This window comes from Lagopus muta, chromosome 2, assembly GCF_023343835.1.
Source record: "Lagopus muta isolate bLagMut1 chromosome 2, bLagMut1 primary, whole genome shotgun sequence".
Lineage (NCBI taxonomy): Eukaryota > Metazoa > Chordata > Aves > Galliformes > Phasianidae > Lagopus > Lagopus muta.
In genome coordinates this window covers 105,480,891-105,508,734 of record NC_064434.1, presented here as the reverse complement: position 1 = coordinate 105,508,734, position 27,844 = coordinate 105,480,891, and the positions used below count along the sequence as shown (strand labels likewise).

General features: G+C 45.5%; 2 protein-coding genes across 5 annotated transcripts in view; both read left to right on the top strand.

Moving 5' to 3' along the window:
- The window catches only part of SLC24A3 (solute carrier family 24 member 3), an 83,177-nt gene extending 71,895 nt beyond the window's left edge, over window positions 1-11,282 (top strand). For both annotated transcript variants that reach the window (XM_048937190.1, XM_048937189.1), the window contains exons 15-16: window positions 8,544-8,609; window positions 9,626-11,282. In XM_048937190.1, coding sequence (XP_048793147.1) covers window positions 8,544-8,609; window positions 9,626-9,775 — 216 coding nt within the window. In that variant the 3' untranslated portion in view covers window positions 9,776-11,282. The remainder of the gene's footprint in view (window positions 1-8,543; window positions 8,610-9,625) is intronic.
- A 15,962-nt stretch (window positions 11,283-27,244) lies between these two features.
- RIN2 (Ras and Rab interactor 2) overlaps window positions 27,245-27,844 on the top strand; it is a 59,348-nt gene continuing 58,748 nt past the window's right edge. For 2 of the 3 annotated variants that reach the window (XM_048935439.1, XM_048935436.1), the window contains exon 1: window positions 27,245-27,350. The gene's annotated coding sequence lies outside the window, so the exon portion shown is untranslated. The remainder of the gene's footprint in view (window positions 27,351-27,844) is intronic. The other variant, XM_048935437.1, reaches the window with a different exon arrangement.

Below are 27,844 nucleotides of genomic sequence, written 5' to 3'. Positions count from 1 at the left end.
CTTTTAGCTGGACCGCACTCAGCAGAACAGGAGACATTCTTCTTTGCAATCACAGAATCATAGAATGGCCTGGGCTGAAAAGGAGCACAATGCTCATCCAGCTCCAACCCCCTGCTGTGTGCAGGTCACCAACCAGCAGCCCAGGCTGCCCAGAGCCACATCCAGCCTGGCCTTGAATGCCTGCAGGGATGGGACACCCACAGCCTCCTTGGGCAACCTGTGCCAGTGCCTCACCACCCTCTGGGTGAAAAACTTCCTCCTCATATCCAACCTAAACCTCCCCGTCTCAGTTTAAGACCATTCCCCCTGGTCCTATCAATCACTAACTGCAAAGTTAGGACTATAGAATCACAGGATGTTTGAGCTTGACAGGTACCTCTTGAGATTATCAAGGCCTGGAACCTCTGCTCAAAGCATGGTGAGCCAGAGCAGGTTGCTTAGGACCATGTCCAGTTGATTCCTTAATATCATTGAGGGTGGAGGTGACACCACTGCCTCTCTCAGCTGTGTGTTTTAACCGCCCTCACAGTAAAAAGCTAGAAGTGTTCTTTTAATGGGATTTCTTGCATTTCAAATGGTGTGCATTGCCTCTTGCTCTTTCAATGGGTACAACTCAGAGGAGTCTGGCTGCACCTTCCTTATGCCCTTCCATCAGGTATTTACACATGCTGGGAAGATGCCCTCGAGCCTTCTCTTTTCCAGGCTGAACAGTCCCAGTTCTCTTGGACTCTCAGCTGCTGCAGTGCCCTTAAGTCATCCTTACATCCCCTTTCTTCAATGAGTTGCTATCTCCCTTAGACTGGGAGCTTTGCAAATGTGTCTGACTAGTGCTGAGAAGAGAGGAAGGATGCCCTCCCTCCACCTGCTGGCAGCGTATCTCCGAAGGCAGCCCGGGCTGCTGTTGGTGCTGCTTGCCACAAGGGTGCATTGCGGGCTTGTTCTTGGTGTTCATTAGGACCAGGAGGTCTTAGCCGAGTTGCTTTCTAGCTGATCAGCTTCGGTGCGTTCTGGTACATGAGGTGTTTCCTTCTCAGGTGCAGGACTTCTCATTTCCCTTTGTTGATGTTGATGAAGTGCATTTTCCCACCTCTTCGGGTCCCTGGTGAAGACACCAGCCTTCTGGTGCTTCAAGCCACTCCAGCCAGTTCTGTATTGGCTGCAAACTTGCCGAGGTTTGTCCTCTGGCCCATCATCCATGCCATTACTGAAGGTGTGAAACAATATTGACCCCTGGGCCTCTAGCTGGATGCTGTGCAGCTGAACACAACCTTTGAACACAGCAGTTCATCTTCTAACAGCCCTCTCCATCACCTGTGTATTTAATCTGCTCTTCCTCTGGCTGTGAGGTGTAGGAGAGGCAGTGTCAAAAGTCAGTGCAATTAACTCATGTATGAAGGGAGATCAACAAGTCCACCTCAACCATCTTGTCATAGAAGGGTATTTGGCTGGGTAAATACAATTTCTCCTTCATCTCCCAATCACCTTCTTGTCATTCATATGTTTAGAAATCATTCCCAGGATTATTTGCTTCATCACCTTCCCTGGTGTTAGTCAGGCAGCATGCAGTTCCTTGTTTACTCCCCTTCCCTCCTTGAATATAGGACTGACAAAAGCAAGCAGTGCTGTAGGAATAAAATCCTTTTCTCTAAGGAGTAACTTATCTGTAGCTCATCTACATTCGTTAACGTTTGTTTCCTTGACAAGAATGAGAACAAGTCACTGAGCAGAGGCAGCCAGCTTTCCTGGGGACACAACAATGTTGCTACTGTTTTGCACACCCAAAATGTTCATTGTATGCTGCAATCACGTGGGTAGTAAAAACAGCCTTGGAAACAGTCCCACAATTAGCAGACAGGGTTCTCTTAGTTTTCACTTACGATTTCTGTATTTCTCTCCAAATCCTTGGATAAGCAGACTTCATATCTCCACCACCCCACATACATGCACACATACATGGTAATTGTAACTGTGATTCTCCTGTCTTGTGTACAAAGGGGAAGAGCTTTCTAAAAGTAAAGATTAAGAAAACAGCCCAAAGCCAAGCACTTGCTTGAATGTGATTACTTTTTCACAGACACCCAAATATTTCCTCCCTGATGCAGGAAGACTGTACCAAAGTTAAGCTCTTGCTGAAAATAGTGTCAATGCATTTTAAGAGAGAAGCTTTAATGGCAGTGATATATTCAGTGGAAGCCAGAAGAAAAGTAGACCGCCTGATTGCAAAGTTAAGCTCTAAAACAGAAGAGCTTCCCATGTGCACCCAACAGCCCTCCTGTTGTGAAAGGCTGAACGCTCGGGGCCTTCTTGAACATCACACTGTAAAATCCCATTGCCAAGGTATCTCTTATTTCAGGCTGCCTGAGTTAGAATTCCCTGTGGCCAAATTGTGTTCCCTGTTGTGCTGATGTAAAGGCAGAACTCTGCTACATGTTACTGTGCTGAAAGGGAGGACAGGCTCTGTTCCCTTTCTCCTCCTTGTGCTGCAGTGTGCACGAGCACAACACAGCGTGGTGTCCTGTGAGTGTGTGCCTCCTGACCTTCCTCAGCCACGTGAGGGAAGTGGCTTCATGCTGTAGCCAGCCAAGCAGCTCCTCAGGAGGTTTGTGGGGTTCTTCACATGGAGAGCAGTCTGCTCTGGCACCTTTTGTACAAAGAGTTCGGGTCTGAGCCTTCCTTAAGCTCCCTAAAAAGGCATGGATGTTTGAGAGCTCGTTTTCACAGACGGTGCGTTTTGGTTGGAGGCAGTGAGCTTTGGTCGAGGCACAGCCTACAAGCTTGTGGCTGGTTGTGCTTCCCTATGGAGCTTCTGTCACTGTTACTCAGCAGTCACTTGGCCGCCCTCCTGCTGCAGCTCTGGCCTCATCATATCAACTGTGGCTGGGCCAGCATGCCAGAAAGGCTTTTGGAAATAAAGCAGCATCCCTCTGGACCCAGACAGGCCTTTGAAAAAGTTTGTTTTCGAATCTCAGCTCTGAGTCCTGGACATGTTACTGAGGCTATAACCCTGTAAGAGTCCTTCCCCAGTGGCCCGGCAAATCCAGAGTGGGAGGACATTTGCTCTGTGTCTTGTATCCAATTGCTTCCTTCTGGAATATTTTTTTTTTTTTTTTAAGATCTGAAGCTATTAAAACAGACATGAGCCAGGAGTATTTTAGGGAACAGGAATTTTAGCTTAAGGGTAAGCATCCGGGCTCATTTGTTCATGTCTGCATTTGTAAGAGCATTCAGGTCTATCCACAGAAGGAGGTGGGGGAACTCTAGTTCCTAGATGAGAAAATCCAGTGGTAAGTGGACACTCAGGGGAAGTAACTTGAGCAAGCAAGCTTTCTAGCTTTCACAGTTGCATCTGCAATGTGATATGCTGCAATTACTCTAGCAGCAGTGTGCAACTCAGCAGGTATTAATGGATTAATTTATTAGCAGATCCCAAAAGCCTGAAGATGGGCATGGCAGCAGGTGGACACTGAGGCTCATATCTAGTATCTTCAAAGCTTCTGGAGTACTTTGCATCTATTGAATCCCTTTGCTCCCCAGCCGGGGAGACGGGGATGACGATGCTGTATCAAAGCAGAAGTATCTGATCCCTTCTAAATCTCCGAACAGCGGAGGAATTTCCTCCAACCATAACTTCTGCATTTCTTGCTTAATACCTTCGGTGTCTATGCACAGCACTCCACATTGTGTACTCTGGGGTATGTACCTTCTGCAGAGTGAGTGGTGTGATGGAGCTAAGCAGGAATGCTTTCTCAGGTGTCTCAGAAGAGCCCTGGGAAGGAAATGCCATTGAAACATGCAGGAATGCAGTATGTGTCTGAATTTCCAATTTGTGGAGTTCCAGTTTTGTCTCATGGCAAGACCTGGGCAATGCAGGAGCTTACTCTGACTTTCCACTGTCTGGCAAAGGCACTGCAGGAAAAGGATACTCAAGCAGACTTGGGACCTGTGACTTTTGCAACCGAGGTACTGGAAACATAGTAGAGTCCTTTTAATATTCCCGAATGAGGTAATTTTTCTCATACTTGAGCCCTGGAGCAAAACCAGTTTGGTTTTTGGCACCAGCTCCTTGTTTTCCTTTCAGCAACTGCCAGGAGCTGAAGGAAAACTGAAGAATGGAATTACATTGAATTTATTTCCATTGTTTTTCCTCTGCTGTTTAGCTTTTCCCTCAGTTTCTTGTTGCCTGCAAGAGCTGCCTGGAAATAGCAGGAGTTGGTGACAGCACCTTCATGTTTTTTACACAGGATGCAGGGAGATAGCCTCAATTTAAATGCAGACAAAGTAGGATTTGAACTTCTGCAAGCCTTTCATGTGTAATCAGTCAAAACAGAGTTCTTCTGGCTCACTTCAGCTGCTAGACACAAGCCAAGCCTCAAAGGACAGTTCGGGAATGCTGACTTTTCCTTCTTGCAGTACAAGCAAGCACTTCGTTTGCACAAAGTTTTCCCTAGAGTAGAAGCATTTCCTATGTCTGAGCTGAGATTTGAGCCTTTACTTCCATAATTAAGAAGATTCCAGCTGATGCCCTGTTTTCTGCTAAACCTGGAATTAAATCTCCTTCCTTCATGTGAGTTTTGAAGCTTTTCTAGTATTGTTTTCCCCAGGCTTGTATGTGGTCGTGTACCCTGAGGAAAGGCATTGCACAGACTCGAGGAAATGCCACGTGTCTTTGAGAGGGATGCTTGGCTGATTTGTACCCAGATGTGACAGATCAAGGACACATTTTTCTTAAGATTTTGTACCAGATTTCAGAGTCTCTTGAGCTCCTGCATTCACAGTTAAAAGGCTGAATTGAACAACAGTGAAGCAGAAGTAGTTCATCAGTCAAAACAGTAACTCCAGAGCTGTAGTTTATGGGAGGTTTGTGAAAAGGTGCAGGTGGTCCAGAACCAACTGCAGAAGGACTCTGTAGTCAACTGTAGAATGGAGAAAGTAAGTGAATAGTGGCCATTCAGCCTAATTTGGATGTAACAGTATCTCAGAACCATTGATCAGGGCTACATAAAGCATTCCACCGTTTGTGTTTCTTTTTGAGGTGAAGTGGCATTGCATGAGAAAATTTGAGAGGTCGCCAGGGTTGGAGAGAGAGTTAAAGCAGCGTGCTGCCTTGTGTGCTGTTTGTGATTGCAGCCTTTGCTGTGGGCAGGTGGCTTCAGTGCAGGCCTACATAGAAGGGAATTGCAGGAAAACCTCTACTGTGTTATCAAGCAGGAGAAAACTGGGAAGCTGTCATACCTGCCTCATTCCTCTGATGAGCAGTGCTTGCTGTGCACTATTTAGTGGCAATGCTTTCCAAAGCCCAGCATGCTTGAAGCAAATCTGAACCAGGCACATTTGAAAGCTTGTGCTCTCTTTGCTGGTATTAATGAGTAGCAGCAGCATTTGTTGGAAACAAACATTATTTTTATTAATGTTTGAAGGCTTCCATTATTTTTCTACTTCTAAAGCTAGACATTGGCTAGCCAAGAGCTTTGGCAGAGCCTCTGGTTACTCTTACTGCAAGAATTCGATAGCTCAGTGCCCAGTAGCAGAGCTGATAGAAGGGAATGTGTGCTTTTATCCTGCTGAAGCACCAGTGCAAGACTTAATGGAGAACATCTCCAAGCCCTCTGGCTGCTGCCCCCCAATAAGCTTGGCAGTGAGTTTCAGCTGGCTCCCAGGAAATCTTTCTTCAGTGGAGTGAGTATATTTAGCAAAAAATATCCCTCTGAGACCAGTGCACTATTGCATCTTTGACCTGAACAAACCTAGATAGCTTTGGTTGTCTTCTCAATATGAGGATCTCAAAGCACTGAATTGCTCCAAGAAACCTTTTCAGGAAGAAGTGTCTGGGCAACAGGCTTCAGCAGGAACTGTGTCTGCTATGAGGGAGGTTTTGTACTGCTGTGAATCAGCTTGCTCCAGGGCTGTCTTAAATAAGCCAGAGGCCCTCGGCACAGCAGCTGAACTGTGCCATTGTCCTATGCACACTATGCATAGGTGCTTTGCACTCAGTCAGCAAGCCATACTAATTACACATTTGCATGCAGGTGAACTAATACTGCACAATATTCCCAAGTCTGGTGCATTTGGAATTGCACCCTGCACCCATCTGTGGACACCAGCTCACAGCCTTCCCAGGGCAGCTCTGCTGTGAGGACAGGCTTATATCAGTGTCAGTTTGCTCTATCTTTCTGTTGGTTTTCATTGCCTTCTCACTGCTTTATTGCCTGTTCTTTGTCCTGCTCTGTGCCCTGTCTGCCTGTTCCGGGGCATGGCAGGGAGATGCCATGCACACATCACCCCCTGAGTCACCTCTGGTATTCTGCACAGCTTTTATCACGCTTTGAGTTCATTGACAAGGATTTGCACTCAGTGTTTCATTTTTTCTTCCACAAAGTACAGCTGTGATCTGTATGTGGTTCAGCCAAATGAGCTTCCGGACAAAGTGCATTCCTCAGCTAGCATTTTTTCCCCCAAGGAAACCACCCTTCACTATGTGCATGGAAGGACTTTAATCCTACTGTCCAGAGGTAATCTGAAAAAAGACAGCAACCCTAATAAACAGCCTGATTTTTGTGGTGCAGAAAGTAAGAAGTGCATTAGAAAACAGCCTTTCTTTCCTCCCAGGAAATCCTTTATTTCTGCAGGACCAAGCCTCATAAAGGAAAGTTGTCTTTTAGGTTAATTAATAGCTAATAGCTGGGCCAGGAACATTGCTAGATAACTAAAACCAGAGCTGAAAAATGTTCACCTGGAGTGAAACTTGAGTTTTTCAGTGCAGTACCACAACAAGGGGCAGCCGGTGCTCATGCTGCTGCTGAGGTTACCCCGTTTGCTTTGCCCTCATGGGATAAGCAGCACGACGTATGTTCCTGTTACATTCATCAACGTGTCTTAAATAATTAGCGCACGTTTCTTAATTTTGGGTAATTCTTAACAGCAACAGCTATTCCCATGAGTGACCTCCAAGGAGGGGCCTTGCAGATATTCCAAATAAAGCAGCCCCAAATATTTTTGGAAGCAGCATCCTCAGCAAACTGCAGTCAGAGGCCTGATGACCTGTCGTCCTTCCACGTGTCTGTTCTCTTCGTGGAGGCTGGTGCTGTAACTGAGAAGCAGTGTCTGCACCTCAGCTTGAATTCAGACATTTTCTGTGCTAAAATAATGCAGTCTGTTTCGTTTGCTTCCTTTTTCTGTAGATTCCTTTCCGATTGGTGTATTTCATACTGACAGTCCTTACAGACATTGGCCATGGTCATGCTGAATTCCTGACATAAATCCAGATGGGACTTTATTGTAGACTAGCATCTGTCTTTCCTGCACAATTGCTGCTCGTCTGGGGTAGGGGTGATGTGGCTTTAGTTTTTTGTTATACAAAGTTAGTGTGTTTGAAGTCTTTGTAGGTTTGTGTTGTGTTTTATTTGCATTTTAGAGTAACTAAGATGGCAGTACAGGCCGGCTGTCCTCTGTGGACCATTCATATCAGTGGAAGCTGAAGAGGACCTACTGTACATGCAGCATTGATGTGTGCACAGAGCCCCACATTAGGTTGCCCTGGCTCCTCAGGGAGAACAGTATTGAAGAAAAGCATCTCCTGGGTCAGAACATGATGTGTGTCTCATCCCAGGAGCAGTTCTTATTTCAGCAAAACTTCAGTGTTTGCTTGAGACCGGTAATAGAAGCTGCAAGTGGAAGTGGCCTTGGAGACTTCTATAGCTGCAGAAATAGGCTTCCTTCTGAACCCGGAGTTCACATTACCAGTGGGACTGTGACATTTTCACCCTCAGTTAAGCAGTTAGTGCCAAAATTGGCCTTCACATCCTGAAGCAATTCAGATCTTTCATTTCTTTGGACAGTCAGTCTGGTGAGAGTGCTGTATGGATGTTGCATGTAACGACTACATCATCAGGTCCTCTGCACACACACACACATTTACAGCTTATGAAACACAGCAGTACCTTTCAGAGCCAATGGCCGTTGTGCTGTAGCCATTTGCACAGGTACCGAACATAGAATCATTAAGGTTGAAAGCTACTGCTAAGTCCAACCATCAGCCCATCCCCACCACAAATGGTACGTCCAGGTGAAGAGAGATACCCTCCCCACACTGTTTTTGCAGCATGCTTGCCTGTCTCCAGCACAGATTTTCACAGAGGCTCCTGAGTGTTCACTGCAGGCTCAGGTTAGCGAGATGCCAGGACTGATAACCCCATCCTCCACTCTGGAAGTCAGACTCTCCTCTCAGATGCACTTGGGGAACAAAACTAAATAATTGCTTAGAATTTGGGAATAATATTCAGCTTGTTGTTCAGCATTTTTTCTCTGGCCATGAGACAAAATGATAGGAGGGCTTCAGCAGTTACGCGTGGTGCCAATCACAACACTGCAGTGCTGCTTATCACTACATTAGCAATACCCACGATGCAGTGATCTGACTTGGCTTTGACAGCTTGCAAGGCAGTCCAGCAGTCCAGCAGTTCAGCAGTTGAGGTTTACTGGATGATTGGCAGAATTATTGTTGCTTGAAGTTGTGACGTGGTTTTGTAAACTTCCTTCTTTTCCAGATCCGGTTAAACAGCAGAGGACTCATCTATTCTGTTGGTCTCTTGCTGGCATCTGTTTTTGTCACAGTATGTATATAGTCTTTTGTCCTTTATTTTCAAAAGAGTGACTTTATGGATATTTCCTTCACTGGATTCTTTTCTCACCTCCAGCTGCACTTGTGATTGCAAAGGCTGTTGTTAAGGGATAGAAATGGTCGCTGCTATTGTAAACTTCCCAGTACTTTAATCTGGCTTTTGACAGAAGCTATCACTGTCATAGGATGTTTCTTGTATTTATGTTTTCCCCAGGATAACCTCTGGCAAGTCCATTAGTAATCCCTAGTCATTTAGCATGCTCACATTGAATCAGATCCCTTGAAGTATGAAAAGATGCATTTTCCTATTGAAGAGATACAGTAAATGCTGCACACTTTGCTGTGCAAGAACCCTCCAAGATACAACATAGGCCAGAACAAATTGTGCTGGGATGTGCCAATGTTTCTATTGAAAGCAGTGGCTCCTGTTCCCTGACCATGATGGCCAAGTCCATCATGAAAATAGACTAGGAAAAACAAAGAGAATAGGATGAATTTATCCTTCTGTCATCTTCCAACTCCCCAGACCAGTGGCTATGGCAGGGAGCACCCCATGCAGCACACCAGCACAGTTCTCCTGCACTTTAACTGCAGGAGGTTTGTGTTGAAGCAAACTAAGCAAATTCAGGCACAGCCTTAGCTGGTTCAGCTCCAAATTGAGAGACAGAGAAACACTGGAAGTGTTATAAGTGAATAGAAGGGAGTATAGCCTTTTAAAGCACTTCCAATTGAATTACCAAAGTGAAATTCGTTGCAGAAACCTAAGGCCATTGGGCCAGCAGTCAAGGGAATGCAAGTCAATATGGCCCCAAGCTCTGTGAGGGAGATGCTCAGATTGATTGTAGCAGCGGGCTTTAGCTCACTTGTTGCAGTGCCTACCTTATAACTGCTTCCAGTTGATGGTGTTTGGTGTGGGCACAGTCATTTTCGTGCTCCTGCGATTGACAAAGGATTGACCATTTTATCAAACCGATCCTGCTGTGGTGGCTTACTCTGTGTTTATTGTAGGTTTTCGGCGTGCACATGAACAAATGGAAACTGGATAAGAAGCTAGGGTGCGTGTGCCTTTCCCTGTATGGCATCTTCCTGTGTTTCTCCATCATGACAGAATTCAATGTTTTCACTTTTGTGAACTTGCCCATGTGCAGAGATCACTAACGCACATTGCAGACTGTCAGGAGGGACGTCCTTCTTACCTGTGCAATACAAACCACGGCTGGCATCTCCTGAAAGCGGTGCACCTCCAAGTCGTGAAGTATATCCTGTCCATAGGACCTGTGCCCCATCTCGGTTTACCCTCTCCCTGACCCCCACAACCTGGAAAAAAATCCTGCATCGATGTGAAGATGATATTTTTTCTTTTTCTTTTTTTTTTTTTTGCAACATTCATGTGATTTCTTAGCTCAGTTTTTGAACAGTGACTGGTCTCTAGATGAACTGGCTGCTAACTGGCATCAAGCCAGGCAAAACTGGTCTGCTACAATTCCTTTTTTAAGTTATTTGATGGAAGACTAATCTAATTTATGTCTTAAAGACTATTGCTACAATGCAGAAGAGGGTACATCATACAGGGGCTGATTTTCGAGGAGAATTCTGGGATTTTTTTGGTTGTGTTTTTCTTTTTTTCTTCTTGTTGTTGTTGTTTGTTTTGGTTGTGGTTTTTTATTGCCTGAGATCAACATCCTGTGTTGCAGCTTCTCCTTCTGAGCTCTGGGTCTCCTGTAACGATCCAAAAGTCACAGGGCAGTGTAATATGGGAATTTAATTCAAGGTACTCAACATACGAGTGGATTGACTGCTTATTCAGAGAAGACTGTCAAGGCAACAGACAGTGACTGCACCGTCAATCATGAATCCTGTACAGGTGTGATGAGGAATGGAAGGTAAACACGGACTTAAAGGATAAACACTGCTACTATTTTGTTATCGGTGTCGGCGTTTTATTAATAGGGTGTTTGTGGTATTTCCAAGCAATAGTTTGATTGCCAGCCCAGCAGGGCTACCGAGGAGACGTCCTGTTTTTCTGTCATCTACACCTGGAAACGGAAGGTCAGAACTTTATTTGCTTCATCAGATTTCTTGTAGTTTTGGGGGGATTCTATAGTTCACGTCTTATTTGTTCTGAGGACATCAGTACGTGTCAAAACTTTTCTAAATGAGTTACAGACACTGGTTTCTTTAAAAGGAAAGAGGCGTATTTTGCACAGACACAGTTACTGAAGTCATTGTTTGCCACTCTTTAAAGAATACACTGGACCTGGCCAGATATTTGTCTTTTTCTTAAACAGTTGAACTTCTCTGATGGCAGATCATGTGGATTCGTCACACCTCCTCTGGGAGGGAAGAAGATGGAGAGAGAGATGGCACTTTTAAAATGTGTAATATCTACAACGCAGACTCGCTCACAGATCTTAAGTTATTGTGAAAATTTAGCTATTCATTGTTCCAGTATCCTTGCTAGATTTTGTATAATTCTGTATTAATACACAGGCAGATCCAACCCCATCAGGAACACTACCACGGCTACATTTGTTTGTATTGATACTGTGGATTCTTGCCAGCGCTGGCTGTTGTATTTACTTTAAGCACTGATCACTTCTGATTCATTTTTTCCCCGTTCTTGTATATGTTCTACTACAAGTGTGTTAATATAATACCAACTAGATGAATGTTTTTGTCTATGGTACAAGCAATGGCAAATATTGGTAATAAAGACATAGCAAACCCTAGGTTTAAAAAAGAAAACCATGAAATGAAACCATAGAACCCTCCTAAACCTTAGCAAAAGAAAAAAACTTAAAAAAAAACCCGTCCTATGCACAATGATAAATCCAGTTATCAATTTGTTTTCACTTTTGGACGTTTGTTTTTGCTTACTTTTCTTTGGAACAGAATGATGTAAATCAAAATACTTCCACCCCGTGGCTTCCATTCAGCTCTGCACCTTCTTTTCTTTCTTGGTTATGCTAAATGCGTGGATCCTTTGGCAGCCATTGCACCGTGCCCATTGGAGAAGTCCATCAGAAAAAGCCATGACCTGCTGGCCTCAGCAAATAACGCATACTTGTGGATCCCTGGCAAGAAGATGGGTGGGCCCAGGGACAGAGAACAGAGCCATTGGCATGACTGTAGTATCACTGCTAATTCTGGAAAATAGTTGTCTTGCTACCTGTTGAGCCATGCAGCCTGTTGTTGGAGCAGTCTTCTCATAAGTGTGCCCATGTTAGGAAGCCCATTGTACCTTCTTGTTGCTTTTCTTTTTTGTGGTCGTTTCTTTCCTTCTTTGTTAATGAGATTAATAATAACCACTAAAATGCCTAAAGTACTTCCTCAAATGCAACAACGTTAGCAACGATGTGGCACATTTCAGTAAAATCCACCCCACGAATACACAGCTATACTCCTTGTAGCAGGATGCAGTTGTTTGGAAGCAGAGTGTTTTCCTTGCTGACAGAAGGAACAGATTTGGGGGAAAAGAAAACAAAAGTTCCACGTCAGGGCCTACGGGGCCTATTATTACTTCTATTTTGAGTATTTATACTGCTGCTCCAATGGAGCCAGTTGGATCTATTTCTACGAAATAGCTGTTACCTATCCCACGGCACTAAAACCGCAGGAGTATTTTTTTAGGAGCCTTTCCTACTGGTGTGCATTAAATACTGTAGCATCTCATAGCTTTGTGTTGCGCGTGAAACCTGACATTTCTTTTGAAGCTTGTGCATTGAGCAGGGATGTTCTGCCAGCTGTTTGCTCTGAGCAGAAGCAGAAGGTATGTTGGACTGCCGGTATCTGTGCCATAAACGACGTGATAAGCACTTCCTGTGCTGATCGTTCCAGAGAGATGCGCTTACGATTTGCAACCAGATCGACCAGTGCAGACCTGGTTTGGAACAGAAAAGACCAACTGAATGTTTTTTTGTCTCCACAGAGGAGAGCCTGTCCAGTTTGTTGGCTTGTGGAAAAGTCCCCAAAGCAAAAACTTAGGTGATTTTTGTAGCGTCCACCCAGAACTCAGACAGTTCTACTGACACGCAGGGTGTGTTAATAGCTTTACTTGATGGAGCAGAGGGGCTCTTTCCCTCCCGAGATGCAGGCTGCGTGGGGGAAGGCACACAGGCACAGAGCACCTCAGTGACTGCCCACGTGGGGCAGGGAGGTTATGGGGCGCCTGGCAGCAGTGCCGTGGGCTTGGGGCACTGGGCTCAGGTGTGGTTCGGAATGCAGCAGTGATTCGGATTCACTTTTTGCTCTTCCAAAAGCAAGGGTCAGCTTTAAGCTTGAGGCCGCTCTGGTCTTGGGACCAGTCAGGTGTTTCTGGTTCCATTCCTGGCGGTTTCAGGCAATCCTTAGTGAATGTTTCAAAGGGAGATGAAAGAGCCTTTTCCTCAGCTCGCTCCAACCTGATTTTGTCCCAGCTGGTGTCAAAATGTGACCCCTCATGCTCAGCATGACGGTGCCTTCCTTGCACGGTGGTTCAAAGGTAGAATGACACGGGGGGAGGTCTTAAGGCATGCAGAAACTGCTTTTGTCCCTACCAAAGCTGAATTATGATCATGTTTTGTCTTTTGACACAGTGCACTTTTTGGTAGATCGTTACTGCTGTAGGAACACCAATCTGAAGCGTGTGCATGAGAAGAGATTTTCACTGATGTAATTGGTGTTTCGTTTTGGGTTTTTTCTTTCCCCTCTGTGTTTACACTTGCCTGCCTTGTTTTCAGCTTCCTGTCCACAGCTACGTCATTGAAATTAATTACCATGCTTTGGATTTGTGATGTTTGTGCCTGTGAAAACGAATGCTCATCCTTACTGTTCAAGATGCATGACTGGCTTTTTGTTTTATCTTAAGAACAAACAGTCTTTTAGAACGGCAACATTCGGTGTAGCTGGAGCAACCTGAGGGTAACATTTACTATTCTGCTGCCAGACGAGCAATTTTTATATCATCTTTCCAAATAACCACATTAATGCTTATAAGACACAGTGTAGACTGAATATTGTTGGATAGCCTTTGAGAGAGTGCTAACTTTCTGCTGACTGACAAATGTTTCTTATTTAATTATTGTTTTTAAAGCCCTGATAGCTTTCATTGAAGCTTGCTGAGATGCAGAAGCGTCAGGTGTATCTGTTTCAAAGTTTTAGTACTGGAAAGTTAAAGCTGTTTAAATATGTACTTTAAAACTCAGTCTCAATGGCCCCTGCGTAGCTGGATTTAAAACTGCTCTGTATTCATGGCACTGCACTTGGTCAGCAACCAATGTAGGTTGTGCTAAAACAGAGTTAAGCCCAGGGACGTCGGCCCATGTTATGTTTTGTACAGATTTGTCCACGTGGGTTCAAAGCCCTGTTTTTAAGGAACGTATACACAAGACCTCAGCCACTTTTCTTCAAATTAGAGAAGGAGTGAGTGTCCCAAGTCTAATGCAAGCCTTAAAGTAAGATTGAGTGAAAACTGACCTCTACTGAAAGTAACAACAAAACTCCAATGATTTATTTCAGGGTCAATATACATATTCACAGCAGTAAGTCCTGAAAAGGACTGTTGTTCTGTGTCTTTGTAAAGATGAATGAACTCTTTGTTTTCTTTTTGGAATAGATGAATGAATACCTATTAATGGCTAGACACCTCTAAGGAGATCTATGTGAATATTCTGTTCGTAGCAAGCCTTTAATGGCCTCTCATTTGAAGCATATTTTGTAGGTGCATCAACTTCCACCCAGCCTGCTCTGACTTGTTGGACTGAATCTCCAGAATCCATATCAGGTGTGGGCAAATCCATGCCTTATGGAAAAGTTTTCTTTATTCACGGGAAAGCAATCAGGGAAGATAATAGCAATTTCTTTCATTGAACACCAGCAGATAAAATTTGGTTCTAAAATCTATAGTTTACCACCCTGAATAAGCCTGAGATCATGGCCAAGTTGTCAAAGCTAAATATCCCTAGTGAAGGGACGAGAAAACAAGACCTAGAGGGGACAATCGAGGGAACTGGGATTGTTTTGTGTGGAGGAGGGTGAGGGGAGATCTCATCACTCTTTATAACTAGCAGAAAGGAGGTTGTAGAGGGCTCACTTCTCAGGTGACAACTGGTAGGACATGAGGAAGCAGACTCAGCTTGTGCCAGGTGAGATTAGATTAGAGACCATGCAAAAGGTGGTGAGGAACAGGCTGCTCAGGGAGGTGGAGTCCCTGGCAGTGTGTGAGAGATGTGTGGACATGGTGCTTAGGTACATGGTTTAGCTGCAGACTTGGTAACGTCAGGTGATGGTTGGATCTGATCATCTTCTGCCTGTGTCTTTCCCAACCTAAGTGATTCTATGGAATGGTTGTGGTTTAACCCAGCAAGCAGCTAAACGCCACACAGCCTCTCGCTCCCTGCCTCCCAGTGAGATGGCCAAATTCCAGCCAGTCCCTGAGCAGTGGCTGCCCCCGACCAGCTCTTAGCCTTATAGGCTTCTCACACGATGCCATATGGTGTGGAATATCCCTTTGGCCAGTTTAGGTCAGCTGTCCTGGTTCTGTCCCATCCCAGCTTCTTGTGCCCTCCAGCCTCCTTGCTGACAGGACAGTACTGAAAAACTGAAATATCTGTGGCTCTGTACAGCTCTGCTCAGCAACAAGTAAACCTCAGTGTGTTACCAAGATTGTTTTTTCTCCCAAAACCAAATCAGCCCCATAACAGGCACTATGAAGAAAATCTGCTCTGTCCCAGCTGAAACCAGGGCAGAAACTAGGGCAGAAGCATCTGATTTCAGGGAAGCCTCTTAAAAAGCACAACTTGCATAAAGCTCCAGATTTTGTAATGTCTTTATGTAGTTACATTTATTGTGGTATATTTTAGGTAATTTTTATTTTACTTTTTCTAATAGCCTCGCGGAACAAGTTTTAATACTTCCACACTGAAACAATCTGACGGTCGTCCTGTCAATGTAATCTTCATTCATCAGGTAGAGTTTAAATGGTGCCAGAAATCAGCATAGGAATTTTATATCAACAGTTGCACGTCAACTTTTTCTTGCCAGGTGCAGGAAACAAAGTGTAACGGTGCATGCCTGAACCTATGAGGACAGTGGTAGCTGATGATGGATTAATTCAGATATTGAGCTTTTGCCTTTGAGGTTTCCCATCAGCACATCTGGCAGATAAGGCAGGCAGCTTGGCTTCCCAGCAAAATAATTCCCACTGCTGGATGTTTCATTAATCTGATCTCGTGCTATAATGAAGGAAGGGGCCTGCTGGTACCCCCCTTTGTCAATGAAACACTGGAGACCTGCTTAACTCGAAACTCATACTTCGTGCAGAAGTCTGTGTATTGAAAGATAAGCACACGCTGAAGTGTTTCAATGCAAAGCTCATTTTAATGAATCCAGCTCTTTGGCATCGCCATTAAGTGCTCAGCAAAAGCAGCACTTACTCAGAGTGAAGGCTCTCATCAGGAGCAGCTGCAGCAAAATGTTCCCATTTGAAGAGGCCGGCAGGTGAAATTGTGTGTGATTAACGAGCAGATAACTCTGATGAGGAGGGCCTGTATCAAACGTGCCTTGGATTAAAATAAAGAAAGTGACTTTGAAAAGTCTGTAAAACTTCTATAAACTGTTCGCTAGCAGGCTGCTACTGAGAAGATTTTTATTACTGATGCAGTTTAGGAAAGTAGATCTGGGGGCACAAAGAGTGTGGTTGCCTCCAGAACCTTCCTATGTGAACACAGTTGTGCTGTTGACTGCTCTTGAGCAAGCACTCGAAATTAAGTTGGAAACTGTGCTGCAAAAATGTGCTTTATATCCTGACTTTGAGTTCTGCTCGAAGTCAAAGCAACAAACAGGTGTTTGTTTAAGGAGAGCAGTTATTTGGATGGGAACATCTGTCTGGGACCAGGACACTGTATGGGAGGACTTGTGATAGAGATGCACAGATACTGTATAGATGTTGGGAGGTGGGATGAAGTCTTTTTCAAGGGTCAACAATCCCGTAAACCCAACAGCCTGCTAGTTTGCTTAGGATTTTGGTTTGCTCCTTTTGTTACAAGGATTCAGGATTTTGCTTCCCCTCTCAAAAGTTGAAACCCTTTGCCTTTGAAGCTGACCCCTGTCCTGCTTCCCTAACACAAAATTGGCACCCTGGGCTAACAGAAATAGGGTGTAGTTTTTGACCTGGTAAATCGATGGGAGAAAATGCGAGGAGATCTTTGTGTGGCATATGGTTGAACTTGAACCTCCAGACTGCAAGACAGAGTCAGCCTACAGTCTGCCCTACAGTACCCCACGCCACCAAAATAGCCAAATGATGGGGCAGGGAAGACTTTTAATAGGATGCCTTCTAAAAGGCTCTTCAAAGGGAATTGTGTGTGTGAGGATATTGTATATCTTCAGTGCCCTCGTTACTTACTGGCTTGCAAATATACTGTACTCACCCTGCCAGCTGCAAAAATGAATGAAATGGATACAGCCCTGTTTGATTTTTGTTATGGAGTGAAACTCATCATGCACTAAACATAACTGAGCTGAGTAGGTGGTTGTATGTAGGTCGCTCTGAAAGTAACGCTTCCTATTTATTCCCATGGAAACTGTAACAAAGAGTACGATAATGCTGTTTGATAGAGCACGTTCTCAGCTACAAAATGCTATTTTTCAACATTGTCACCATTAGCTGTGCATTTTCACCAGTGATAAATAAGAGCCTGTAGGCCACACTCATAAAAATCTGCACCAGTGGAAGTGACCACTGTTGCTGGCACCACTGCTGACGTGCACCACCGAGCCCTCACTGTGCTCACAGCCACTGCTTGGCTGCCATCGATGTTCAGGAAGTGTTGATGAATGTCAGTGGTGCCATTTTTTCCACATGGTGGAATTCAGTGACACCTTGGCTTCATCCATGCTTCCATGCCAGACGGCGCTCTGTCAGGCTGCCCCTCTGCTGCCATCTGTCACACAGCAACATGCAATGGGGCATTGGTGGCAAGGTTCAACCTCTACTGCCGTGCCACCAACATCTGCCTCTGACATCGTGGGACAGCACGGTGAAATAGGAGGCATTACTTTCAGAGCAACCCTCATAGGTACGAGCTGGGTGTGTTTTATGGAGCCAAACTACAGTATACTGTTTTTGTTAAGAGAATCAGTCATAAGTTATGTAATTTTTATTGGTGGATCTGGGGCCTCGTTTTTTTCTTAATGTATAAACACAGATTCTATTCAAATAGCAAATAAGTATATATATACTATACCTAATATGTCTGCCATTGTTAAAATGAAGCCCTGTGGACACTGTCTGCCATTTCTGTGGGAATAAAGCCCTATCATGGGCTAAGACCCAATGATACTCATACATATCTACTCATAAGTACAAGAGGTGCTAATGAGTTTTGAGTTGCTTCCACGTTGTATTAGCGAGGTACTGCTAATGGTGTACAGCAGCTGTACGTCTATAATGCAGCAGGTCAAAAGCCTGAGCAGCCTATAGCTCTGCATTCATATTTCCAATTGTAATTATTTTCAGTCATTTGAAGTTCCGGTTGCGTATTCTGAATGTAAGGATAGGTTTAAAAAATAATTAAAAAAGAAGAGATATTGAGGAGGTCAGGAAATTGTGCACCGAGGTGTTTATGCATTTTATTTATTTATTTGTCCTTCGGTAGGAGCTGAGCCTCTGGTTCTATCATGTGTTTCCCTGTGTTGGCAAAATTAGTAAAAATTAGTAAAAAAACAGTGAAATAGTAAAAAAATCAGTAAAACTCCTATTTCAGTCCTCACCTAAAGCTAAAGCGAGGATCTCCCTCTTAAAACCTTCCAGTCAGATGAGCCCAGCACTCACAAATGTGACACGGCTGTGTTTCCGCTCTGCTGTTTGCTTTCAGGTAGGTCAGTTGATCTCAGTCGTAGAATATATCAGGTATCATTGCCTTCCATTTGAATTACAGTAAGGCTCAGTGCTGGGAAACGAAAGAGCAACGGTAGAGTCATTTTTGGTGGTGCCTCCTAACGACTTGTGGATTTCTTAGATTAGAAAATAAACATCTAGAAGATGAAGGCTGATTGAAGTATTGCATAAGTCTTTCATACATATTCATGTCATCGTCGAGATTTGCATGAAACGAACTTCTGCATGTTGTCGAGGATAAATCTGAGTTCCTCTTGGATTTTCAGGGAAAAGTCCTTTCAGTAATTCTTACTGGTGAGTCAAAACTACAAAAAGACTACAGTGAATTCTTGACAGAAGCCAAAGCAGGGAGTTTGTGGAATAACTTGGTTCTTAAGGGCTTTTCGACATGCACAGCAAGCAGAGGACACAAATCTGCATTTATACAGCACAAATGGAGAGCAAGTGTGCTGTGGCATCACAGAAAGCTGGTTGCTGTTCAGTGGGGATACTGGCAAGCTTTGCAGAGGTTCATAGGTAGAATCACTGAGGTTGGAAGAGACCACTGAGGTCATCTAGTCCAACCATCAGGCCATTAGGGCTGCATTTATGCAGGGCTTTGTTGAAAACTGATCATCTTTACCACTCCTGTCCTCCTGATGAAAGGTGTTTCTTCCCAGTGAGAAACACAGCACCCTTTTATCAGGGCGAAGGGAAGAGAGACACGAGGAATGAAGTCCCTCGCTCAGCACTTGCCCTCACTTCACAAGTGTGCATTTTGTCTTTTCCATTAATGCTTGGGTGAACTTGCCAGTAAGAGCCTCCGTGCCTGATAGAGGAAACACATTTTGCTTCTTTTTTCCTTGAGAAATAGTTTCATTTCATTGCCTCTCCTTGTCAAGTTGGGAGCCATTACCAGGCCCCTAATGCAGACAGTATTTGCAAAAGATGGTCAAAGGAATAATAAATTATCCTCACGTTGAATGTTTGGAGACTGAAACCAAAGGAGGAAGATGTTATGGCTATTTTTTTTTTTTTTGTTTGGTTTGGGTTTTTTGGGGGGTTGGGGTTTTTTGGGTTGTTTTTTTTTTTGTTTGTTTGTTTGTTTTTGCTGCTGTCTGCCAAAGTTGTGTGCTGCCTGGAATCCCTGGGTGTGCTTTGGCAGTGGTTTGGTGTTGGTGTGGCCACCAGAGCAGGAGAACAGGCTTGGTGCTTCTCTTCAGTCCATGGGCTGGCTGGGGGAGAGGTTATCTCATAGCCCAGCAGTTGGACATTCAAGATCCAGTAGCTGCTTGGGGCTCTTATGGAAAACTTATCACTGTACCATGATTAAAGTCTTGGACCTCTGAATGCAGCCCTTACATGAGCTAGTACTAACTGTGATGAAACCATACCGACCTTGTTGAATTGCATGCATGAGTTTTGTACGTTATGGCGTGGTCAGGCTGCAGGAGGCACAGCAGAACAAGTCAGTAAACCAAGCACCTTCTGTTCGACTCAGGATCAAACAGCATCTCCTGAGTGCAAAGACCGTGCGATGCTTCGATCCATAAGGAAGAAAATGTCGGTGGAACCAAGCACAAATGCACATAATGCATCATGTTCATTGACAGCCAGCCAGAAAAAAAAATAATCAGTGGTTTATGGTAATAGAATTCTATTCCAAATAGCTTTTTTATTAAGTCGGCTTAGAAATGTTAAAATGGTGGAGCCACAGACAAAATATTTGTTACCTTTTGAAACGAGTTACAATGGTTTTGTCATACTTGTACAAGTATTATAAGGTCAGTCTTTCTGTATGTTTGTTTTACAGCTTGTTGTAGAATAGTATTTTATGCATAGCTGTTCCACTTGCCTGTGTAAGTTACAAATTCAACAGAAATTAAAGCATGCATTTTTCTCTGTTTGCTGGTAACCTATGAGATTAGAAACTTGTATTTCTGTGTTTTTAATGTGTTATACTATAAACAAAATTCACAGCACTATTGTCTATGGAATATCAAAAAGTTTTATTAGAATGAATTGCTTTCAGTGTTTTGTCATTTGATTTCATAACGTGTCAGACATCTACACTAAGACAATATAATGTTTATCAATAAAAATATCCTCTCTTTGTACTAAGTTAACACTTCAGGACATGCTTGGACATAGGCATGGCACACCAGCCATTCCTTCATTTCTGCCAGAGCTGTGACAGTCCTTTGTACCACTCTTTCAGTGTGAGCACTGAGCTAGAGAGGGAGCGAAGGAAGAAGGAAAGAGAGTTTTTATACCTTGTGTTTCTTCCAATACAGCTTTTGCTGTAAAGGTGCATGCACCACAGTAGCTCCTGTAAATGCTGGCTGGCTCCCCTGGGCTGCACGTGTTTAATCCCTATAGAAACACAAAGGGAATTGAATTTGCTATTAGATAATGAGCCAAATTCTGCTCTTTTACAGCAGTAAAGATCTGAAATTACTGCACTGAAGTAAGTTTATTTTTTCTAGACATAGGGCAGCATGAGTTAACTGCTGCTCTCCCACCTGGAAGGATTCCACACCTGTGACCATTCAACAGCAGACAGCTGTGTTACAAGCTCCAGTCCTCCTCTGAAGTCATTCCTGAAGTGACATTTTCAATAATGCCTGGAATAAAAAGGAGGTGCTATATAAGAGCTTCTGATACAGCCAGTTAGCATCAGAGAAAGCTGCAGAAAACCTGTGGAGGGGGCTGGTTAGAAGGCATACCTCTAGAGCAGTAAAATACTTGGGCCATCGTGATGCTCTGTGCCTGCAGGCCAAGTTTCCCTGTGAAATCTGAGCCTGTGCTGTCACAGGATTCTCACTGTTCCTACCTAAGGTGATGAGGTGATTCTTTACCCAACCTCCCTCCCTTTCCTTTCTCTCTGAAAAAGGTTGAGATGCATGAATGGAAAAGCATGCAAGTGGGACCGGCACCTCAACTAAAGTACCTTTGCTTAGGTCTTTGTCACAGCTGCTGCCAAAATGACATCTTTATTCTCAAGGAGCCACCACATCCACCACAAGAAGCAGAAGGGATTATTTATGTACTTACATGCAGCTATTTCCAGGTGCAGAGATGACACTCACATGAGTGAAGGGATGAGGCACAGCCTTTGATGCTAATGTACAAAATGCCTTCCATTGGTGCAAACCCAGCAGTTGTCTTATTTGGTTTCTGTCTGCCTGCTGGCAGCCCAAACAGTATGTTGGAATTCGTAGGGATGCTGTATCACTGTAGAGACTTCCCCACAAGTTTTCTGGTTCAAAGACAGTCTTGCTTTCTGTCACAATTTGAAGCTGCTCCAATAGGCTGTAGGACTCCAAAGATATTCCCAGTCCCAACTCCACGCCAGAGTAAAATGCCAAATGTGTTCTGATGTTGGTTTTGGGTTTGTTTGTCTGTTCTGGCCTTGTGTTCGCTTCACTTTAAAAAATGCTATGTGATTTACAGCTTGGACACTTAGAACACAGTTGAGGAGGGGGGAGCCCAAGGTACCAGGACTTCCATCTAACGCTAGCAGAATTGAAGCACTTGCCTCCCTTTCTGTTCATCTGTGGAATGAAGGAGAGCTTGGAGACATCTCTCCACACAGTGTTTTCAGCCTTGTGGTGTCACAGCTTCCCAGGACTCAGTGGGCTGGCTAGTGAGACTTTCCACCTGAGGCTTCTCCCTGTCCTCAAATAAGATGCCTGTTCTTTCTACCCACACCCTAGAAAACAGGTGCTTCATGGTTAGGCTGTTCAGTGCCCAAATCCTTTACTAGCAGCCTTGAAGCTGCAGCTCCTAATCCCTGGTCCTGGGAGGTCAGCACACACAGGGACTCCTGCCATGTTATTTTTCCTGGAAAGCTCCTGAAGCACAGACAAGACATCCAGCTATGCCTCTCAAAGGTAAATATGCAGACGTGGGACTTGGGACAAACTGCAGGTATGTTTTTGGTGTGTTTGCTTTTCCTCTACACCGCAACAGTAATCAGACCTCTTAGCACAGCTGAGCATCTGCTCGCTTCCCCTCCAGCTGTTTTAAGTGGGCTGCAGCTCACAGCAAGAAAAGAGGCACATCTTCAACTTCTGGCTGCCAGGAATAAACAGCACTTGATGAGTGGTGTGAGCTGTCTCTGCGGTGCCAAGCAAATCACTAGAGAAGAGTAGGGTGGGATAAACAAAAACAATTAACCAGTACAGCCTGGGGACAGCAGGTGCAGCGAAACCACTTCAAACCAGAGCAGTTGCTTACTGTAATTGCTCGCACAAGAAGATTTTGCAAGGGAGCCTCTAAAGACCGAATCAATAAAACTGTGGCATAATTAATGTATCAGCTGCAGTGGGAATGTCTGAAGTAGCATTTTAAAATGAACTCTACTGTTGATTTCGCGTGTGTGAACTTGAATCAACACCCTCCTGCCTGAAATTGGCACTGACTGCAATGTGATCCTGGATTTTAGAGTTACTTTTTCTTATGCTGCAGATCAGCATAAGGGCGTGCAGACTTACAAATACCATCAGGAATGGGACTCAACCTCAGTGACAGAGCTCGCTGGATTGAATATTAATAACCAGTTAATCACGTATGTGTTAGGACTATTGGGATATGTTCATTTTCAATAACCCACTTCCAGTTTTCCAGAGAGTGCTCTCTGTCATATACTAATGAATAGTTTTGTCTCAGTGGGAAAATAATGAGTCTCTATATACCTCCTGTCCTCTGTAAATCCACTTAGCTTTCATCTGTGTGACACAGCTGGGATTATCAATGGTCTCTAATCTGGAGCTACTCAAGACCTGTGCTATGGCTGTAATTACAGCAGCGATACACTTGGACAGATTAAAGTATTACATCTAGAAGGCCAGATCTTGGCATCATTACTCACAAAGCTACTTACTCATGTTATTCCATTCTTCCCATTCAAATCAGTCTACCAGTGGACTACGGATGAGATTTAACTGCAGATGGCTTAAAGCCCTGGGCTAGCTGCAGCTCTGCCCTCGCTCCTGGCTATCACTGCTCTCTCCAGGCTGAAAAGTAAGCTCCAGGTCTATGTAGGCAGCAATCTGTTTAATTGATGGAGAGGTCTATGGCTAGAACTGCTTAGGAGCTTGGTCTCATACGCGTTATGTTTTAGGTATGATCCAGTCTTTTTGATTCCTACCATATGACTTTAGGACGTTTAACCTTTCTGAGGAATGGTGACAGTATTTATCTGTGTTAATCTCTGTATTAGGTTCTCTTACTTTTCACAGATGAACTTGTTCCCCTCTAGAGAAGAATGAGGGCTCTAACTCCAGTCAGCCTGAGGACATCTTTCAAACCGTAGGGCTGTACCCCAGCTTCTGCAGCAGGCAGCTTTTACAAGCAACTCCAAACTGAAGGCGAAATACTTGACTATAAATCCAGAGCACGTTGTGAAACATTAATACTTTCACTAATAAAGACAAGAGCTTTCAACACAGCTTCGGGCAATTTTTCCCTCCTCAAATAATGGTGCTCTAGTTGCTATCCAAGCAAAGGGAGGGCCTGATTCTCCTCCAGACTTGCAGTATTCTGGCTGCCAAGAAATGATAAAACAGATGCCTGTTGCCACCTGAGAACAGCATTGCCTACAGGCACAGAAAAGTATGCATGTAGGCATGCTGTAGCAGTGCAAGTCTCAGGAAGCAATAGGTTAACAGTGGCAATTAAGAAGCTGAAATTAAATGAGTGCATTTTTGTTGGGGCTAGTTAAGCAGTTGTTACTGGTAGAACACCCTGCAAAAGTGGCAGAAAACGAGTTGGTCACGGTTCTCCCCACTGATGTTTTCTCATAAATTGTTATTGTAGACATCACTTCTCATTGCAACTGGAAAGCTGAAACACTGTTGACTTTATGGAGCAAACAATTTCATGGCCAGACTATAAACGCTGTTTTTCACCCCCTCTTTTCTTCTCCAGTAGTGGTTATAAAGATGAAGGATGAATCTCAATCGTTGCCTTCTTGCAAGTTAAGACAGTCTCAGAAGAAGGACTGGAAATACCAGTATCCATTTCTGGTTAGCAACAAGAGTGTGTTCCCTTTTGCCAGCACCTCTATCACCATCATGAAGGCTGAGACCAGTTTTCTCTATAGCTAATGAGAACTTTAAAACTGATGTCCAAACTAGAATCAGCTCAAGTTGCTGTATTTCAGCAGTGTGTCTGCAACAGTCTCAGCAGTTCACAGTTCAGGTGGAGCAAGGAGACAATTACCTAAACACAAATCCTCTTCCCTCCTGCCCACGTCTAGGCAATAATTGTGTATCATTAGAATATGGCTCTGACTCTTCCCAAATTTCTTGGGATTAATCACAGCTAGTGTCTGGCAGCCACTGTCTCTCTGGACATCCTTGCTTTCATGTCTCTCTGGCTTGAGCTGTAGAGTGAGGAATAGTTTTTGGCACATATGTAGCGGGAGTGAGCTTTCATTGGCAGCCAGAGGCTCATTATGTCCTTTCCTTGCTCCCTGATCCAACAGGGCTGCTGGCAGGGCCAGGTTTGGAGCCCTGGCACTTCCCAGCACAGGATGAAAGAGGGTTGCTTGCATCAGTCCTCCCAGAGGGCATAACACGTGCAGTGTGGGTTGTGGGGGCTTTCTGAGAAATTGAGAGTGCTGGTCCGTGCGCTCTTTAAAAGCTGTTGTGTCAAAGTGCTCCCAAGTCTCTGCACTGTTATACATTTTATCTGAATACCTGGGTTTTCAACCCACTTAAACAGAAGGTAAAAAGTAAGCGTTACAGAGTTGGAAGTGCAGTTATGCAGTATTTGCACTTATTCATTTCCTGGCTGTCAAGGAGAAGCTTGAAGACAAACTGGCTGTCGGATCTCTCATCAGAACTCCATGATGGAAATTTGTCCTGATGCGGGGGAGTGTTGAAAAGCTGTTGGCCAGATCTCCCTTAATGGGATAATGCTGAGAAATGAACTTGAGTGCACAGTGCCATCAAATAATAAAAAAAGTAATTTCCTCTCATGGGCATAGTGACTAACGGTCATAAACAACTCAATTCCAGTTCTTTGCTGTCAACCTTAAAGAAGACAAAAAGGAGTGAGGAACCAAAGAGTGGCCCTGCCATGAGTGCAGAAAATAGAAGGTAGACATTCTTCTCATTCCATATCAGAAAGGCCATATGAAGAAACAGAAACAACCCTATATATAATTTTTCCAGACTGAGCGTTCTCTCACTTAGGTAGCCTTTAGCTCAGGAAGTACAAGATCACTGTACCCTCTCTTCTCTCCTGCAAAGCCCATGGCCCTGTGGCAGCTCCTAGGACAGGGGCCAGGGGATGCACGGTCTCAACACAGAAACACTGGCCACTGTGAGAGAGCCAGCTGAATTGTTGTTGCTCCTTGATGGAATTGCCTGGGTGTGACCACAGATAAGCAAACATTAACCTTTGGTATCTACTCCAAACACTGGAAATGCTGGTAACACTGCTTTGCTCTGTAATTGTGATTTTTGTTTTTACAGAGCTAAAGCACACAGTCCCCAGGCTCTGTCAAAACCAAATCATAAGAGGAAGCTATCAAAACCTTGCAGGGGTGCATGGTGCAGCAGGAAGGCTAAGTGCTGCTTCTTGTTCAGGCTTGTCGAGTCCTCCAAGGCATTGCACCAGTGCTTGGAGCCTTCAGCTTGCATGTTGGTTCTGTTAGAGCAGAAACATTTCAGTAGCTCTCAGGGTGGCTCACAGAAGGCAGATCAGCTTTTGCAACCTGCCAGCAGGATTGCTTCAGCTGTCTCCAGTTCACCCCACAAGTTTCACACCAAAAGACAGCTAGTGATTGCATCAATAAAAGCTGCTGGTGGTTGTCTCTGTGAGCCTGCCTGGGCTCTTCCAACATCCGAGGATTAGAGCCCATTTTCATGGTCATAGAATCACTAAGGTTGGAAAGACCACTAGGATCATCAAGTCCAACCATCAGCCCATGTGTTACTGCTCTAGATCACATCACTCAGTGCGACATCTACCCTTTTCTTGAACACCTTCAGGGATGGTGACCCCACCGCTCCCTGGGCAGCTGTGTCAGTGCAGAATCACTTCTGGAGAAGGAATTGTTCCTAGCAGCCAACCCGAACCTCCCCTGGCACAACGTGAGGCCATCCCCTCTCGTCCTATGGCCGTTCCCTGCCAGCAGAGGCCGACCCCGCCTCACACAGCCTCCTTTCAGGGGGTTGCAGAGCCACGAGGTCTGCCCTGAGCCTCCTCTTCTCCAGACCGAACAGCCCCGGTTCCTCAGCCGCTCCCCATCACACTTGTGCTCCAGACCCCTCACAGCCCTGCTGCCCTTCTCTGGACACGCTGCAGCCCTCGGTGTCTTTCCTGCAGTGAGGGCCCAGCGCTGAGCTGCAGCCTCACCAGTGTCAGTGCGGAGGGACGGCCGCCTCCTGCGGCACCAGAACTGCCGTGCCTCTCTTATCCGCGTCTCCCCACCGCTGTGAGGCTGTGGACACGCTCGGCGCGTCAGCCGCTCTCCACAACACGGCTGCTGGCATTTCAAACACTGCTCCGGTTATGGAGAACTAACGGCTGCCTCACTGGTGTTGAAACCTCGCTCTCCTCGTTGTGTTATCGAAACACTCGCAACGACTCGAACGGTTCTGTGAGGTACAGCGCCTAGAACGGCACTGGGCATCCCGCGAGGTGCCCGCTGCCACTCAAGGACCATCAGCACCCAATGCTCCCAGCCAGGCGCCTCCCGACCCCCGCAGGCAGAGCGCGGCGCCGCGCAGGCGCAGTGCCGGGGGGAGCGGCCGCGGGCCTCGGGAAGAGGCGGCACAGCGGCGCGGCTCCTCCCCGTGCCCCAGCCCGGCCGGCCGCGGGCTGCCGCCGCCGGTTGCGCTCGCTGCGGGCCGGCCGCGCAAGGTAAGGGGGCGGCGGGCGGGGGAGGCCGGTCTGCCGGAGGGCGGCCCACGGGGGGCTGTTGCCCCGCAGAGGGAGGCGGGGGCCGCGCTCCGCCGGCAGCGCCGAGGAGGCTCCGCGGGGCCTGGCGGGCGGGCCGGGACGGCGTCTGTATCTTGTCGTTTTGTTTCTTTAATGATTTCCTTGGGAATGTTACGCCGCGAGTTAGTGCTGAGCGCGCGGAGGGGCGCGGGGTGTCCGCTTCGCTGTGGGTGTGAGCGCTTTGTCTGCCGCTCACCTGCCGCCCGGCCCCGCTCCGCACCGCCCCCGGGAGCGCCTTCCGCGGGCACGGCTGGAGCGGCGAGGGACCCCTAAAGGCCGTCCAGTCCAACCCCTGCGCTGCACAGGGACACCCGCAGCTCCAGCTGTGCTCGCAGCCGCGTCCAGCCTGACGTCGTGCAGGGATGGGGCAGCACCGCCTGTCTGGGCAACCTGTACCGCTGCCTCGCCGCCCTTGT